The sequence below is a fragment of the Canis lupus genome, chromosome 15 (genome assembly GCF_003254725.2).
Source record: "Canis lupus dingo isolate Sandy chromosome 15, ASM325472v2, whole genome shotgun sequence".
Classification (NCBI taxonomy): Eukaryota; Metazoa; Chordata; class Mammalia; order Carnivora; family Canidae; genus Canis; species Canis lupus.
Window position 1 is genome coordinate 55,839,851 of NC_064257.1, and position 18,810 is coordinate 55,858,660.

At 38.6% G+C, this 18,810-nt stretch overlaps 3 protein-coding genes across 7 annotated transcripts in view; 2 read left to right on the forward strand and 1 right to left on the reverse strand.

The window, feature by feature from the left end:
• The window catches only part of RXFP1 (relaxin family peptide receptor 1), a 96,432-nt gene extending 87,585 nt beyond the window's left edge, over positions 1-8,847 (forward strand). For 4 of the 5 annotated variants that reach the window (XM_025439123.3, XM_025439125.3, XM_025439127.3 and 1 more), the window contains 4 exons: positions 106-335; positions 2,493-2,903; positions 3,664-3,882; positions 5,738-8,847. In XM_025439123.3, the coding sequence (XP_025294908.1) occupies positions 106-335; positions 2,493-2,903; positions 3,664-3,882; positions 5,738-6,039 (1,162 nt within the window). In that variant the 3' untranslated portion in view covers positions 6,040-8,847. Of the gene's footprint in view, positions 1-105; positions 336-2,492; positions 2,904-3,663; positions 3,883-5,543; positions 5,606-5,737 lie in introns of all 5 variants that reach the window. The other variant, XM_025439126.3, reaches the window with a different exon arrangement.
• Positions 8,848-9,267: 420 nt separating this feature from the next.
• On the reverse strand, positions 9,268-13,263 carry C15H4orf46 (chromosome 15 C4orf46 homolog). The gene is made up of 2 exons (XM_025439417.3): positions 12,905-13,263; positions 9,268-11,420 (listed from the first exon to the last, which is right to left on the reverse strand). Exons 1-2 carry the CDS (start codon positions 13,088-13,090, stop codon positions 11,265-11,267), a joined length of 342 nt encoding a protein of 113 aa, XP_025295202.1. The 5' UTR covers positions 13,091-13,263; the 3' UTR covers positions 9,268-11,264.
• A 370-nt stretch (positions 13,264-13,633) lies between these two features.
• The window catches only part of ETFDH (electron transfer flavoprotein dehydrogenase), a 30,427-nt gene continuing 25,250 nt past the window's right edge, over positions 13,634-18,810 (forward strand). Inside the window, exon 1 of the mRNA XM_025439414.3 lies at positions 13,634-13,827. Within this exon, the coding sequence (XP_025295199.1) occupies positions 13,794-13,827 (34 nt within the window). The 5' untranslated portion in view covers positions 13,634-13,793. The remainder of the gene's footprint in view (positions 13,828-18,810) is intronic.

The following is an 18,810-nucleotide window of genomic DNA, read 5'->3' on the forward strand; positions in this document are numbered from 1 at the left end:
TTTAGACATTTTCTTTCCACTGAGAAAATGTAGAAAAGAAATTTTAATGTATAGCGACACTGGATTATATTTAAAATCTTATTTTACTTTCTCTTTGTGCATCAGATATTTTAAGAAATTCCAGTACTGTGGGTATGCACCACATGTGCGCAGCTGTAAACCAAACACTGATGGAATCTCTTCTCTAGAAAACCTCTTGGCAAACATTATTCAGAGAGTATTTGTCTGGGTTGTATCTGCAGTTACATGCTTTGGAAACATCTTTGTCATTTGTATGAGATCTCATATCAGGTCTGAGAACAAGCTGCATGCCATGTCAATCATTTCCCTCTGCTGTGAGTATTTCCTGATTAAAGAGGAATTACAGTTTTGAAATATATAAAAGCACTGCTATTAGAAAATAAGTAAGCAAAGTGGTAGAGTTATAAGATTTTAACTTTTTCTCCTTTTTGGTTATATGTTTTCACGTTCACTATAATGAAAATAAAATTACTCGAGAAGAAAATAAGTTTTTAAAACAAGAAAATTCAATTACCTTACACAGATTAATGAAGCTCTCGTTCATTAGTTTTCTTCCCTGAAGGCATGTTCTGTTAAAGCCTGTAAACTCATAATTTTACTATGAATAAAATGGCAGCCTTTCATGGTCACATTTTTACACCCAAAGTTGTATTTACCTTTTGTTTGCACGTCCAGATCATAGATACTGACTTGACTGAGCTGTTTTTGTGGTCTCTGAGCTACTAAAACCTTTTCCATTCATAATTTGAAATATCTAAGTAAGAAAATGTTTTTAAATAGCATTAGGTTTTTTTTTTTTTTAAGTTTTTGAAATGTGTTGCAAAGTACTATGTTAAGTGAGGATTACAAAGAAAAATAAGCAAGAAGCCAGTCGTCAGGCTGTTTATAGCATGGGTCAAGTGGCCTGTAATGTATCCATACCTTCTCTAGGGATTATCAATCTACATTACCTGCTTTACCTGTGCTATGTCTTACCTACAGGCTCATTCGACATCTAATGCCTGATTGTTTTATTCATTGCAAGCTACCTAAGAACTAGAACTCAGAAATTGTTTATATTGTTAGTTATAAAATTTTAAGTATGCTCGATTTCTTTGGTGAAGGCTAGAATATAACCTCAGTGCTTAAGGATTAGGGCCAGCTTTATGATTTATACAGTGATGTGACTTTAGACACACTGTGTAGAATGTCTGTGTAGTCCAAAATTCTCACCTACACTCTGATATGAGATGTTTGCTTTTTAAGCAAAATCACCAAATAGTTCATCACATTGACAACTGATTTTGGGGATGAGAGAGCCTAAAAAGAGGCAGAGAAAGATGTAAAAATGGTAAGAGAGAATCAAAGAGAACAGGTTTGCTTAGATCAGTGCTAAATAAAGAACTTAGGCCCTTCAAAATTGTACTGACTACCAAACACTTCTTTTTTTTAAGATTTCATTTATTTACTTGAGAGAGAGAGAGCAAAAGAGCACAGCAGGGGGAGCAGCAGAGGGAGAGGAAGAAGCAGACTCCCCACTAAGCAGGGAGCCCCACCTGGGGTTCCATCCCAGAACCCTGGGATCATGACCTGGACTGAAGGCAGATGCTTAACCTACTGAGCCCAGGAGCCCCTACAGAGCACTTCTTTTTTTTTTTTTTTTTTTTTTTTTTTTATTTATGATAGTCACAGAGAGAGAAAGAGAGAGAGGCAGAGACATAGGCAGAGAGAGAAGCAGGCTCCATGCACCGGGAGCTCGATGTGGGATTTGATCCCGGGTCTCCAGGATCGCGCCCTGGGCCAAAGGCAGGCGCCAAACCACTGCGCCACCCAGGGATCCCTACAGAGCACTTCTTAATTACTCTTATCTTCTAAGTTACAGACCTCAAAATTCATAGTCATTAGTTTATCACAGCAATTTCTGAATTACTTTCTCTAGGATTTTTTTTTCCTTTTTTTTCTCTTTTTCTCCTTTTTTTTTTTCTCTCTCTAGGATTTTGAATGATAGCTTCAGCATGTTAAACTAGGAGCATAAAAAATAAATAAATAAATAAATAAATAAACAAACAAACAAACAAACAAAAACAAACTAGGAGCATATTTCAGCAGAAGAAGTGATGCAAATAATAACATCCCTATATTGGTCCCTAATCGAATGCTCAACATAATTATATGTTATTCGTTTACTCAACACTTCTAGGTGATGAAACCAGAAAGGAAAACAAAGTCCCTCTCACACAGACTTGACAGTTAGAAAAAGACAGAGGAAATGACTTCATAATTAGCTGTAGAGGGTGCTCCAAAAGGGGTTATCGAAGAGAGTTGATGAAGAGGTCCTTACCCATAAGTGAACTATTAGGATAAAAAGTACCTCCTCCCAAGATAGAAGTAAATTAGATATTTTTTGCTAATGCTAAAAATATTACCGCTTATCGTTAATTCCATGATACCTATTTATTTCTCTAAACTTGCAACACTTACTGATCCTATAGGTGCTGACTGCCTAATGGGAATATATCTGTTTGTGATCGGAGCCTTTGACCTGAAGTTTCGTGGAGAATACAACAAGCATGCACAGCTGTGGATGGACAGTATTCACTGTCAGCTTGTGGGATCTTTAGCCATTCTGTCCACTGAAGTATCCGTGTTACTTCTTACATTTCTGACACTGGAAAAATATATCTGCATTGTCTATCCTTTTAGGTGTTTAAGACCCAGAAAGTGCAGAACAATTACAGTTCTGATTCTCATTTGGACTAGTGGGTTTATAGTGGCTCTCATTCCATTGACCAATAAGGAGTTTTTCAAGAACTACTATGGCACCAATGGAGTGTGTTTCCCTCTTCACTCAGAAGATATCGAAAGTACTGGAGCCCAGATTTATTCGGTGGCAATTTTTCTTGGTAAGAAACTGTATTATAAGCCCTTTCACTCAACTATTTATTCTAATAAATCATAATTTCAATATAATAATTTCTTCTAAAGTTTATAAACTTTTATTTCATATATTCTAACCAGTTTTTCTCATTGACATTGAGGATGGATTCTGTCAAAATCCCCCTAAAGGGACTTTTTTCCCCCTAAATTACCACTTTATCATATAAATTCCAACATGCTCCTTAATAAAAGGCATATATATGTGTGTATATATCTATTCTCAAAGTATAACTTAAACTAATTGAATTATTTTTTAAAAACTACAAAGATTAACTTAAAAGACCCATGATATTCACTGAATCACTATAATCTCATTTTAATATGCCAATGTTTTTTAAAGATTTTATTTATTTATTCATGAGAGACAGAGAGAGGCAGAGACAAGGCAGAGGGAGAAGCAGGCTCCTCACAGAGGGAGAAGCAGGCTCCTCCCTCTCCATGGGAGACTTGATCCCAGGACCCTGGGGTCACAACCTGAGCCAAAGGCAGACGTTCAACCACTGAGCCCCCCAGGTGCCCATAATGTGCCATTTTTAAATTAAAACTCCCTCATTCCTCATTAGTTCAACAATACTTCAAATTTCCAAAAAATTCATTATTTTTGTGTACCTTAGTAATTCTTATGAAAAACAAAAAACATGTTCATGTCCAATCAGCTAAGGGTATGTGTGTTTGTTTTGAAAGAATGCTCATACACATTAATAATAATCTTTGTGTCCTAAATAGGTGTTAACTTGGCGGCATTTATCATCATAGTTTTTTCCTATGGAAGCATGTTTTATAGCGTTCATCAAAGTGCCATAACAGCAACTGAAATACGGAATCAAGTTAAAAAAGAGATGATCCTTGCCAAACGGTTTTTCTTTATTGTATTTACTGATGCATTATGCTGGATACCCATTTTTGTACTGAAATTTCTTTCATTGCTTCAGGTAGAAATACCAGGTACAACTTTTTTTTCCTTCTGTAAAAAAATAATAAGTCTGTTTCTCAGTGTACCTCTAAGAAAGAAAATAAAGATCCTTAATACCAACTCATTTTAAGAATTGTAAGTCAGAATTACATATACTTCAGGTTCTGTTCATCAATCAAATATTTACTGGGAGGAAGCTGTTCAGTTATTTCCATAAATGCCTAAAAACACTATTACCATTGGAACAAAGTAACAACTCAAATAAAAAACACTCTCTGTTTTGTAATTCTGAGAATCCCATGCTTAAGATGACCAAACAGATAAAATTGATTATCAAATATTTACTTCATTTTTGAGAACATAAGACATTTTTCTTCCCAGAATACATAGCAATTTAAAGAACATTACACACTCTCTCTAGAATGTGAGAGATGATTGAAGAATGCATTCTTAGTATTTAAAAATAATGTACACCACAATCATTAGGATAGTTACTATCAAAAACACAGAAAATAACAAAAATTGGTGAGGATTTAGAGAAATTGGAACTCTTGTGCATTGCTGGTAGGAATGTAAAATAGCACAGCTGCTATAGAAAACAGCATGGTGGTTTCTCAAAAAATTAAACAGAGAAATGCCATATGACCCAGCAATTCTGGGAATTAAAGGAATTAAAAGCAAGAACTCAAGCAAACATTGGTACACCTGTGTTCATAGCAGCATTATTCATGACAGCCAAAAGCTCGAAATAACCCAAGTGTCCGTCAATGGATGCATGGATAAACAAAGTGTGTTATACACACACAATGGATTATTACTCAGTCTTATAAAAGGAGGAAATTCTTAAACATGGTACAACATGAACAGACCCCAAAGATACCATGCTAAGTGAAATAAGCCAGTCACAAAAGAACAAATACTGTATGATTCCACTATATGAGGTAGCTAGAGTAGTCAAATTCATAGAGACAGAAAGTTTGGAAATGTGTTGCCAGGAGTTGGGAGGAAAAGGGAAGGAAAAGGAAAACAATGAAGTTATTGTTTAATAGATATGTAGTTTCAGTTTGGGAAAGTGAAAAAGTTCTGGAGACGGATGGTGGTGATGGTTGCATAGCAATATGAATATACTTTAATGCCACTGAAGTGCACACTTAAAAATGATTAAAATGATACATTTTATGCTATGTATATTTTACCACAGTAAAAAAAGTGCAAAATGCTGTTATTAGTGCAGTATATATTCACATTTTAAAAATTTACAAACATAAAAATTTTAATTTTGTTTTATCTCATGGTTGGTGGTGATAGTATTTTACACTTTTATAAGCAACGAAGAGGGAAAATAGCACCAGATAAATTATAATAACAAATCACTACAGTGATTTTTAAGATAAGTTTAGCTAAAGATGTTTTTATCAAAATACCCAAAAGTCTAAAAATGCATATCTATTTTTAAAACCACATAAATAACAGAAATCATCTGTATATTCTGCGAAATAATACATGTTCTATCCAGCAATTAAAATATTGGAAAAGGTATGATTTGAATGCTAAACTATATTTTCCTAAAATGGAATCATATCACAATAATATATAATCACTTGGTGGAAAATGTTTCTTCTACCTAATGGAATACTTATATATTGATGTATTCAAGAAAAGCTACTTAGCAAAGAACCCTGTTTTTTTGCAGCACCAGCACTCCCCTCAAACACTGGCACCCTGGAAAGACATCCTGGAAACACATTAGACTTGGTATATAATTATGTGACATCAAAGGGAAAAAATTAAGACTCAAAAGGGGGCTGGGGGAGAAACAAGGAAAAGGGATTTCTATATCTTGTAAACATCCATTAACACTAAAACTATTGTATTTTTCTCTTTTAGGTACCATAACCTCTTGGGTAGTGATTTTTATTCTGCCTATCAACAGTGCTTTGAACCCAATTCTGTATACTCTGACCACAAGACCATTCAAAGAAATGATCCATCAGTTTTGGTATAACTATAGACAAAGAAGATCTATTGACAGCAAAGGAAGTCAGAAAACATATGCTCCATCATTCATCTGGGTAGAAATGTGGCCACTGCAGGAGATGCCACCTGAGTTAATAAAGCCAGCTCTTTTCACAGACCCCTGTGAATTGTCACTAATTTCTCAATCAACTAGACTCAATTCCTATTCATAATGGACTCTGAAACTCATTTCTACACGGAGAATATTGTGAGATGCTTCATGATGGATTTATTAGTATGAAATGGATGCCACAAAATTAATAATTTATGATGGCTAAGATAAAGCCATTACAAGGACATGAGGTTATTCGGGTAAAATCAAAGTGACTGAGGCTCGTATAAAGGGAACTAAATTATATTGATAATGTGTATATATTAGTATGTATTTTGCATAGGAAATTAAGAGAAATCTACTTCAGAAATATTCATTCATTCTTTTACCGTGCATTTATTGAGTACCCATTCTGCGCACAGCACTGCAGTAAATTCTTGGAAGTGCATAGTATAGAATCTTTTCAATTTGCAGTGTTAAATTATGTTTAGCCACAACAAAATATACAAAGACTATCTGCAGCTCTTAGTTTAAGGTAGAGCTTTGTCATGCACATCAGCAAACATAATAGTCATGGACAGTTCTAAATAAAGTTTTAAGGCTTTGGAATATTCAGTATAATGAAAAATGAGAAAATGTCTGATTATTTACGAACTAGATGTTTTAAGAATTCATCTTACCTCTCTTGAAGTCCCCATACACTTGGGAGGTAATACAAGATATTTATTACTCTGAGAAAAGATGTTCTGATATAAACTCAAAGTAGTACTTCTCTGTGCATCCTCATATTTATAGTCAATTGATTCTCCACAAAGATGCCAAGACAATCAAATGAAGAAAGAACTATCTTTTCAATAAATGATGCTGGGACAACTGGATTTTCACTTGCAAAAGATTGAATTTGGATCCTGACCTTACAGCATATACAAAATCAACTCAAAATTAATGATCAACCGAAATATAAGACATAAAACTCTTAGAAGAAAACATGGGGGTAAATCTTCAAGACCTTGGATTTAGCAATGGATCCTTAGATGTGACAACAAAAGCATAAGTAACAAAAGAGGAAAAAATTAATAAATTAGATTTCATCTAAATTAAAGACTTTTGTGAACCAGAGAATGTTATCAAAAAAGTAAAAAGACAGGGTACCTGGCTGGATCATTTGGTGGAGCATGTGACTCTTGATCTTGGGGTTATAAAGCCAAGCCCCACCTTGGGTATAGAGATTACTTAAAAATAAAATCTTTATTTTTTTTTTAATTTTTATTCATTTATGATAGTCACACACAGAGAGAGAGAGAGGCAGAGACATAGGCAGAGGGAGAAGCAGGCTCCATGCACCGGGAGCCTGACGTGGGATTCGATCCCGGGTCTCCAGGATCGTGCCCTGGGCCAAAGGCAGGCGCCAAACTGCTGCGCCACCCAGGGATCCCAAAAATAAAATCTTTAAAAAAACAAAAAGACAACTACAGAATGAAATATTTGCAAATCATATATCTGAGAAAGATTTAATACCCAGAATATATAAATAACTATTAGAACTCAAACAAGATAAACAACCCAATTTAAAAAGTGGGCAAAGAACTTAAGAAGAGGGCAGCCCCAGTGGCGCAGCGGTTTAGTGCTGCCTGCAGCCCAGGACGTGATCCTGGAGACTTGGGATCGAGTCCCACATCAGGCTCCTGCATGGAGCCTGCTTCTCCCTCCTCCTGTGTCTCTGCCTCTCTCTCTCTCTATGTCTATCATAAATAAATAAATCTTTAAAAAAAAAAAAAAAAAGAACTTAAGAAGACATTTCTACAAACAAGATAAACAAATGCAGGAGATGCCACCTGTGCCAATAAGCACTTGAAAAGTTGCTCAACATCACTAATCATTAGAAAAATGAAAACCACAATGAGATAGATTTCACTTTATACCTAATAGAAAGGCTGTAATTAAAACAAAAGGAAAAAAAGAGAAAATAAGTATTGACAAGGACATGGAGATTGAGAGTCTTCTGCATTGCTGGTTGGAATGTAAAATGATGCAGCTGCTATAGAGAACAGTTTGGTGGTTCCTCAAAAGCTTCATTGAATTACCATACAACCCAGCAATTTCACTCTGGGTAAACCCAAAAGAATAGAAAACAGGATTCAAACAGCTACTTGTATGCAAATGCTCAGTGCCAAAGAACAGAAACAACACAAATGCCCATCAACTAATAAACAGATAAACAAAATGTAGTAGGTACATACAATGAAATATTATTCAGCCACTTACAAGGATGAAGTTCTGACACATGCTACAACAGGAGTATAAATAAGCCAGACACAAAAGGACAAATACTATATGATTCTACTTACATGAAATATCTAGAAGTGAATTCATAGAGACAGAAAGTAAATTAGAACTTATTGGGGGCGATTGGATTGAAAAGATGCTGCCTAAAAAGTACAGAGTATCTTCTGGAGCAAAGAAAGTTTCTCAATTGATAAACAACTCTGTTGAATAGTACTCTTTAGATGGGTGAATTCTATGGTGTGTGAATTCGATCTTGATAAAAACAATTAAAAAGGGAAAGAAAGAAGAGCTAAAATGCACTGATTCATGAAGTTAAGGAAGGAAAGAAAGATCTGCATGTAGGTGTTTTACTTCAAAGAGGAAGTAGTTGTCATCAAGAGACGGACTGACCTTCCTATTGCATGGTGGCCAGTTCATGAGATATTCTTCTAGGCTCTAACTGAGCTATTGGAATTTTTTGCTTTCATAATTTGAAATCTTCAAATAGGAATAAAATGTTTTGTTACTTTTAAAACACCAAAAATGTTTGAAATATGAAAATACTGGAATCAAAAAATTATTTATTGAGTATATAATTGTATAGATTTCTTTTGAAAGTAAATTGCCTGAACTTTAATTCTATTAAAAATATGGATTACTTTGAGTCCTTTCCATTCTTACTTGGAATAATACCAATAAATTTTCTACATAAGGAATATGGTTAGGCTTTCAACAGAAATCAGAAAATAATAGAAAGCTAAGTATGTAAACATTAAAAACAAGGTCAGGCACCTGGGTGGCTCAATCAGTTAACCATCTGCCCTCAGCTTAGGTCATGATCCCAGGATCCTGGGATGGAGTCCTACACTGGGCTCCCTGCTCAGCAGGGTATCTGCTTCTCCCTCCACCCTACTCCCCTGCTCATGCTCGCGCTCTCTGTCTCTCTCTCTCTCTCTCATGCTCACTCTCTCTTTCAAATAAAGTTTTAAAAAAATTCAAAAATTTTTTAACCGCTGATAAGATGTAGAGTACCTTTATGACATCTCCTATGAAAGATCCAGAAAGCACTATCATGAAAAATTGGTAAGATTTCATTCAATTAAAAACCTTTATTTAAGAAAATTGCACAACCAAATACAAAGATAAATAACTACAAAAGATAGATAACATAGGTAACAGACCATTAGTATTCAAAATACATAATACCTACAAATTCACAAGGAAAAGACAAAACATAATAGAAAAATGGACAAAGGTATGCATAGCCTCAGAAATCACACACTGCATTCTTCAAGCTCCTACTAGTTATGTAAGTCAGCACTACTCAGTATGTGAGAGGACACAAGGGCATGCATACCAGGAGGCCGCCCATTGTGGCTATCTGGAGGCCACCTACCACATACACAAAACAATATTTTGTAGTACTTTGAAAACATACATATGCATTAAAAATAAAAGAACACAAACTAGAATATACACTTTTAGGACCATGGTTACCTCTGGGGAGAAAAGCAGGGGGGAGGGGGAAGAATGGGACCAACTGACACAAAGAGGTAACAAAAGTTACAAATGTATCTAACATTACAAACATAGGTAGATCAGAAGAAAGTACAGCCAAATGCTAACATTTATTAAATGTGGGAATAGATCCTCTAATGTTTTACTCATGTGTTTGAAACATTTCAATAAAAAGTTTTAAAATAATGAACCAAAGAAATGGAAATGAAACTCGCTTTGAACACATTTATTTCTGTACATCTTAAAAACTGCAGTTTTGATGACACAGAAGAAAAATATTTTTCTAATAGCAAAATAAGTATCTCTTTGGTATAAACACATCATATGTGTTATTTTTAACTTAAAAATTTAATCAAGTACTATGACCTAATATACCAAACAATAGTATTCTTTGTGCATCCATTTGTTCCTTTTCATAACCCCACTCTAGGGCCTTAGAATATAGTTCTGCACACATCTCCATATCTACAAAAGAATTACAATGCATATCAAAGATATCTAGAAGTTCTGGAGAATTAGCTGGCTTAATCAGATACATATGACACAAACCAAAAAAAAAAAAAAAGAAAAGAAATAGAACAACATTAGATATGGGACAAGTAGAACATTGTCATTAAAGTCAAATAATATGAAACCAATCACATCATTTAAATTTGATCCATTAAAACAGTATCTTTAGAATTATTATATTTAGAATTATGTGCAAAATTCAAAAAGGGTACAGAGCCATAATTTTGATAAGGCACTTTAAAAAGAACATACAACATCACAAAGCATGTAACCTGAGAAATAAACAGAGAAAAAAATATATATATACATTCTTTCTAGACAGCTTTCATTTTCTGAAATAAAAACTTTAAAAAGCATCATGAAGGATGAAGGATAAAAAACATTTACCATATATTTTTAAAAACTGTCATCAGTTAAATATCAAATCCCCGTTAAAAAAAAAAAAAAAAAAATTCCTTCAAGTCAGGTTCTGATTCAAATATTTTTTTGAAAAACAATTACAATTTTCACGCTAAAAACAAGAAGAAAAAAACAGCTTTTAATTGTACTGTCAACTCATTTATTCAACAAACATTTACTGGTTTGAACACTACCCTTGTTCTAGGTGCTGGGGATAAAGAAGACAGACACAATCATTAGTTCCAGGGAACCTGGCCTAGTGGAGCTGGGCCAACACTAGTAGCCTTAAAGTTATTTCCTTTGGTCCATAAAATGAAGCTCAACTTCAAACTCGGGCATTTTCAGCATCTTCTTGGAAATCAAATAGAATGCTCTACCTGTTTTTTCTACTGGTAACACTGTGGCATTATTAACCTTATCTAATGATGAAATAACTTTCATAAAAGATTCTATGAAAGTTTAGAGAACAGAAAGTATTTAAAGATAGATATTGGCCAGCATCAAAAATAGCATCGGTATTCTGCTTTCACAAAAGTGAAGAAAACAAAAAAAAAAACTGCATTCTGAATACACAGACTGCTGGAGACAACCTTATACTTATGGTACACATGCAAACATCATAAATGAGCAAGTATGAATTATCACACAGCCAAATCAGTTGTCAGGCTTCAAAGAATCATAGCCTTCTTTCAAGAGGTCCCGCCAGGTTTTAAGGAAGCGTGCATTTTCTGTACATTTGAAGGCAAGCTCTTCCACTTGAGCTGATACTGCAGATGTGGCTTCAAGAAGTTTGGTTAATGAAAATGCTGCCTGAAATTTAATGAAAACAAAAAAAAAATAGAGTCAAACAATATAAAACACCAGCTCTTTCCAGAAACCTAAGAAATTCTTTAATATGACGTAAGCTTTGAGGAATATGTCTGCTGGAAGGACATCCACTATGTACCAGACATAACAAGTCAGTACCTTTTTTTTTTAATTGAAAATACTCTAGGGGCACCTGGTTGGCTTAGTCCTAGAGCAAGCGACGACTCTGGATCCCAGTGTTGTGAGTTCAACCCGACATTGGGTGTTGAGATTATTAAAAAAAAAAAAAAAAAAATCTTCAAAAGAAAGAAAATAGGGATCCCCGGGTGGCTCAGCGGTTTAGCCCCGCCTTCAGTCCAGGGCCTGATCCTGGAGACCCGGGATCGAGTCCCACGTCGGGCTCCCTGCATGGGCCTGCTTCTCCCTCTGCCTGTGTCTCTGCCTCTCTCTCTCTCTCTCCTCTCTGTGTATTCTCATGAATAAATAAATAAAACCTTTAAAAGAAAGAAAATACATCAGACTCTCATTAAGATAAAAAAAAGAGGACTTGGATCCCTAGACACTAAGCTCCAGAAGCCTCTGAAGGGCTTCCTTCATCGTAAACAACTGCCTGGCAGGTAACAGGAGTAGCGTCCCACTAATTTAACCTGTGAACACTACTTACACCATGAAAATGCACAGACCAAAGAACAGAGAGATACTCCGAACGGACAAATAACATCAACAAAACCAAAACAAACTAGAGCAGCATACACAAAATATCCAACTCTTGGTGCAATTCACTTCTTATTCAAATGTTTTTTCTTCACCTATTAATCTAACATAACACTGCTCCTAGATAAGAGATCAGCGGTCCACTCTACATATTCCCTTGATAACCAGTCCCGTTCAGCGAAAACTGAAGCTGTGTCAGCACTTCGATCATCTTGAAAACAAAACAAGACGGAAACGCAAACGCTTGCTAAGCGAGGAGCGACGCTCCCACCTGCACGGGGGGTCGAACGTGCAAGCGCACGGTTCTCCCAGGAGGACTGCACCCCGCGGACCTCATTCGCTTGCCTCCCCCACCCCCCGGAGTGGGTGTGCGAGGGGGTGTGACCGCCGCATTAGGAGATGCAACGGACACCGTGGGGCTCGGGCCCAGCCGTCAAGGAAACCAATCGGGGCCACAGAAGCCCTAAGGGAGCCCCAAAACGGGGTGCAGCACGCCCGAGGCCCGCGGCCCGGGCACCCGGCAGGCGGCCACCCAGAGCGGCGGGGTCTCGCGATGGGGGATGGTGGCGAGCCCCCGCGAGCCGGAGGCCCTCCCCTCCCCTCCCTCCCCTCCCCTCCCCGGCCGCCTGCTCGCGGCCACCCTCTCCCCACCCCTGCCTCCCTCCCCCGGCCGCCGGCTCGCGGCCCTCCCCAGCCCCCTCCCCTCCCCTCCCCCCTCCCCTCCCCCCCTCCCGCGGCCTCCGCGAGCGCCGGGACCGTCCGCCCACACTCACGTCTCCGATCTGCAGCTCCACCTCCTCCAGCGGGTCCGCCGACCGGCCGCGGCCGCTGCTCGGAGCCGGCCAGCCCGACCTCCCCGGAACGCCGGGGGAAGAGGCTGACGAGGCCTCCGAAGACGAGGGGGAGGAGGGGGGCGGCGGCGGCGGCGAAGAGACCCGCGCCTCCTCGGGGGCCGCCATCAGCGGGGCTGGGACCGCGGGTCGGAGCCCGGCAGCCCGACCCACACCCACCGCCGTTCAAACCGCTCGCGCCCAGCGCCCGGAAGCCCCGCCTCTCCCGCCCGAAGCCCCGCCCGGTCTCGGCGGGGCCCTCTGCCCAGGGCCGCGGATGCCGGTCATTTTTTTCCGGACGCCCAATCAGAGGTCAGTTCGTTCACCTTGGGGCAGTTCATCGCTCCTGCGCAAACTCCAGTGAGGCTCCGAAGGCGCCTGGGTTAGAGGACTACAACTCCCAGAATGCTGTGGGCGTCGCTCCGCCACCCCTCCCCCCGCACACGCACAAACACTACTTTTGATGCGCACCCATATACCGCGGGATCTGTGAGTCCCTCTCACCCGCCCTCCCGCGGCCTCGCCACGCCTTGCTGAGACGCGAACGGAGAACCAATCCTCAGCCTGACCCCGGGGCCTGCTGGGACTTGGAGTTCTTTTCCCTCGCCCGCCTCGGCACCTGACCCGGAAGTCCCTGCCGGCCGTGAGCGTCACGCGCGGCGCCGGCGCACAGCGACAAGGAGGCGGGGCCGTGGGGAAGCCGAAGCCGCGGGCAGCGCGGGGAGGGGAACTGCCGCCGAGGTGTCGGTGTTTCCCGGCGAGTGATGGCGCCCCCCGCGGCCTAGACGTCGAGGCCCGCGGCGAGCCGCAGGCGGCCCTGGGACCCGTGAAGATGTCGGTGCCGCTGGCCAAGCTGTCCTGCGCGGGTGAGAGGGGGCGCGGGGCTCGGGGCGAGGAACGGGCAGGGCCGCCCCAGCTTGAACTAGGGCAGAGGTCGTGCGGCGGGCACCTCGCGGGCACCTCGCGGGCACCTCGCGCCCTCCCCTCGGAGGGAGGGGCTTGGAGGACCCGACAACTGGGCCGGAGGTCACGCGCGGCGGGGGAACCTTCCCGACCCTCTTGGGACCCTTACCCGGAGCTCGGGTCGGGTCCCGCCTTTGGCTTCGCGGCCCTCCTCCCTCCTAGCCCATTCTTGAGAACGTGGAGTCTGAAAATTAATTAATTAATTAATTAATTAACTAATTAAAAATTTAAAAAAATACAAAAATACAAAATACAAAAATAATAAATAAATTAAATAAATCTAAATAACTAAATCAAAAATAAATAAAACTAAATAAATAAAACTAAAAACTAAAATAAAACTAACTAAATAAGTAAAACTAAATAAATGACTAAAAACTAAATAAATAAATAACTAAAAACTAAAAAACTAATTAAAAACTAAAACAGATAAATAAAAACTAAATAAATAAATAATTAAAAAACTCAATACATAATAAATAAATAAATCTATGTTGAAGTCTGACCTGCAGCCCTCCTCCCTCCTAGTCCATGCTTAAGAACTTGAAGTCTGAAAATAATAAGAAAGAAAGAAAAAGAAAAGAACTTGAAGTCTGACCTGTCACATCGTGATTAACACAATATGCGCTGCTCAGGTCTCCAGACTCTATCTGGGGCCAGGAATTTGTGCGGGTTTTTTGGGCCAGGAGTTTTTAATCCGACGTGTCTAAAATTAACTTTAGAGGCTGAGGATGTTATATGGCTGCTCCTGGAACCATCACAGCGACTTGTGAAAACACCCTGTTAACCTTCCCTTTCTCCTGAGTAAAAAAGAATAATTATGATGCAGTTGGAATGCTCTTTGTTTTGTTGTACCTAAAAACAAACAAACAAAAGCTTAAACATTCAAAAAGATTTCACTACGGGTGGGGGGGGGGGAGGCGGGGGAGGGATTCTTGAATTTTGTCACATTTGGCTTAGTTTTTTAGCGTTGGTTTCTTGAAGTTAATTTTTGGTCATAGAATACACCAGTATACATAACTGCAAATTCAAGGCTGTTCTTGTTAGGTACATTTCATTAAGGTGGAAATTGTGGATTTGGTCACCAGATGTTAAATTAGGATTTTGTTTAAAGTTCCTGATACTCGTTCGTGTATATACCACACCGAATGTGTAGATCTGCCTTATGTTTTTGTGAAATCTCAAAGGAGTGAGCTGCTCTCTGGCCTACTGCCTAATTCAGCTGAAGTTATTCTTTGGCTGAGGGTTAACTACAGTCCACCAAAATTAGCATTTCCATTCTCCTTGGATACTTAAATCCTTGCCATTTTCATAGCTCAGTGTCAACACTACTGGCAACAAAGAGATGGACACAAATGTTTTGGCAGTGTGACTTTGATACCATGACGCTCTGAGTTCAATGGACTTTTTGACCTTAGCTCTCTACCCAAACTCAGCCAAGGTGCCTAACTGTTTAACTGTCTAAAGTGGAATATCAGATTTGTTTTCAGAAAGGAACTAAAGGTCGTGACCAAGATCTTTTTTTTAAGATTTTATTTATTCATTCATGAGAGACAGAGAGGCAGAGACACAGGCAGAGGGAGAAGCAGGCTCCATGCAGGGAGTCCGACGTGGGACTGGATCCCAGGACTCCAGGATCATGACCTGGGCCAAAGGCACGTGCTAAACCGCTGAGCCTCCCAGGGATCCCCGTGACCAAGATTTCTAATTTTATCTCCTAGGCGAAATCTAAACTGCCCAGGTCCAGATATTCTCAAGAAAATAAGTAGCCGTATAAGCAATAGAATTAGTTTTATCTGATATCAAATCCTCAGTTTTCAGCAGCAAATGGTAACTTCTATATACTAAACTAGGATTCATCGTAAGACAAAGATTTTTAATATCTTCTAATAATAAATAATACAAATGATTATTATTTTCTTTTAAGATTTTATTTATTTATTCATGAGAGAGAGAGAGGCAGAGGAAGATGTGGGACTCGATCCCGGGACCCCAGGGTCACGCCCTGAGCCGAAGGCAAACGCTAGGGATCCCCCCCAGTTACAGTTTTCACTGTAATTTAAGAACCTGCAAATCTCTAGTGTAATTTCAAAAAACTAACATGGGTTATACAGCAATAATAATAATGAGGCCTTGTTTTTAACTCATAATGTCTCTTATAATGAATACTGTATTTGCAGTGTATCTGCAAATAAACGAATACCTAAACATGGACCATAACAAATAGTAAAGCTCAACAAAGACTTTCCCATGTATTTGAAATATGTAATAAAATTTACATTCTAATGGCCATACTGAACAGTTAACAATTTAAAATTATAATATCACTCCCTATCCTTCATGCCCTTATGAGAATTGTGGGGCAGCTACAACTCCATTTACAGTAGACACATGGGAATTCAGACAATACCACCCAACTTCTCAATCCTTCCAACATCAGTCAAGCTTTGAGACTACTATTGAATTTGAAATGATCTGTGAAATAATGAAAACTAAGCTGTGATGAAAACAAGATTTTTTTTTTTCTTTTTTCTGATTAAATGGAAAGGTAACAGCCTGGCATAGGCTAGTTCTTCTTTAGTACCCAACTGCAGAATTAACATATTTTTATGTTTTAAACTTTACAATAAAATACTTTTTTTAAAGTAAAAACTGGCATCAGAAATCAATAATTAAAGATGAATATAGAAAGAGATTGAGAGTGAACTCTAAAGACTTTTAAGCAGTAAAAAACCCTATTTTTGATAAGTTTAAAGTGGCAAGGAAACTAATTTTCTCTATGTGCAAAGGCATACTAAAAATTATAGTATTGGGAATAATATTTTAATTGTTAGGTAACCTTTCACATATCCTAAATCCTGAAAAATGTACATGGGATACATAAATAAAGATATTATAGGAGAATTCAGTTCTAGAGTTCAAATACAGCATTGTCATCATTCAAAAGAATATTTATTAAATAATCATTTGGGGACACCTGGGGGCTCAGTGGTTGAGTGCCTGCCTTCAGCCCAGGGCGTGACCCTGGAGTCCCGGGATTGAGTCCCACATCGGGCCCCCTGCGTGGAGCCTGCTTCTCCCTCTGCCTGCGTCTCTGCCTCTCTCTCTCTCTGTCTCTCATGAATAAATAAATAAAATCTTAAAAAAAAGAAAAAAGATAACTGTAACTAGGAAGATATCTATATAGTTATCAAATATGTATTAGCCACTTGTTTTGTGTAAGAGTTATACTAGATCCTATACCAAAATATGGACAAAGTTGACCATAGACTTTAGAACTGGTGGGATGAGAGTTCAAATACTTGCTGAAGGTTTCATTGCAGTTAATGAATTCAAACACAAGGTAGACAGACTCCAAAACCTATGCACTTAACCTCTGCCTTTTTCCATGTTGCCTTTTTCTATTTATTTACCTTGTTTTTAGTTAATAAAGTTAATTTTTTGGCAGTTTTAGGTTTGAAGAAAAGTTGAGCAGAAAACAATTTCCATATGACTTTCCCCCATTCCCTATTAACATCTGGCATTAGTGTGGTACATTTGTTGCAGTTGGTGAGCCAGTTTTGATACATCATTATTCAAGTCCCTAGTCTATATTAGAGTTCACTCTTTATATTGTACATTGTATGTGCATTTGACAGATGTGTAATGACATATATCCATCATAAATTGCATTATCACACAGAATAGTTTGCCCCCCAAATCCCGTGTTGCACATATTCATCCCTTCTTCACTCTTCCTGAACGCATAGCAACCACTTATCCTTTTTTCTTTTTAAGATGTTACTCATTTGAGAGAGAGAGCGGGAGAGAAGGAGCAGGGGGAGGGGCAGAGGGAGGAGATTTCCCAATGAGCAGGGAGCCCAAGTGGCGCTCAAACCCAGGACTCCTGAATCATGACCTGAGCTGAAGGCAGACACTTAACTAGCTGAGCCACCCAGATGCCCCAACCACTGACCTTTTTAATGTCCCTATAATTTTACCTTTTCCAGAATGTCATACAGTTGAAATCATGCAGTATGTAGATGGGCATTTTCAGATTGGCTTCTTTCAATATGCATTTAAGTTCCTTCCATGTTTTTTCACATGTTTATGTCTAGTAGTTCATTTCAGTAAGTAATATTAGCAGTATTATTTAGCAGTAAGTAATATTCTACTGTATGGTTGCACCCCAGCATATCTGTTTATCCATTCATCTATTGAAGGACATCTTCCAAGTTTTGACAATTATGAATAAAACTGCTATACACATTCATGTTAAGGGATTTTTTTTTTAACCTGGACATTTTCTTTCTTTTATTGGGATAAGAACTCTTAACGTGAGATAAACCCTCTTGACAGATTTTTAAGTACATTATTGTTAACTATACGTACAGTGTTAAACATTAGATCTCTAGAGCTTATTCACTTGCTTGACTGCAGGTTTTAAATGTGAAGGGATACAACTGCTGGATCATTTGTTGAGTGTATTTAGCTTTGTAAGAAATGCCGAACTATCTTCCAAAGTGGCTGTACCATTTTGCAGTACCACCAGCAATGAATGAGAGTTGCTGTTGCTCCACATCCTTGTTTTCTCCTAATCTTCTTTGTGTGTGATTATAAATGTTCTTTTTTCAATAACAGTTTTATTGAGATCTGTCACATACTATACAATCATATCATCTAAAATCATCTAAAATATACAACTCAGTGGTTTTTAGTATAAGCACACAGTTGTGCAACTATTACTACAGTCTATTTGAGAACATTTCCATCACCCCAAAAAGAAACTTTACACTCATTAGCAGTCACTCTTCAACCTCTCCAGCCCTAGGGCAACTACTAATCTATTTTCTGTCTCTGCAAATTAGTCAGTTTGGGATAGTTTATACACATGGAATTATATGTGG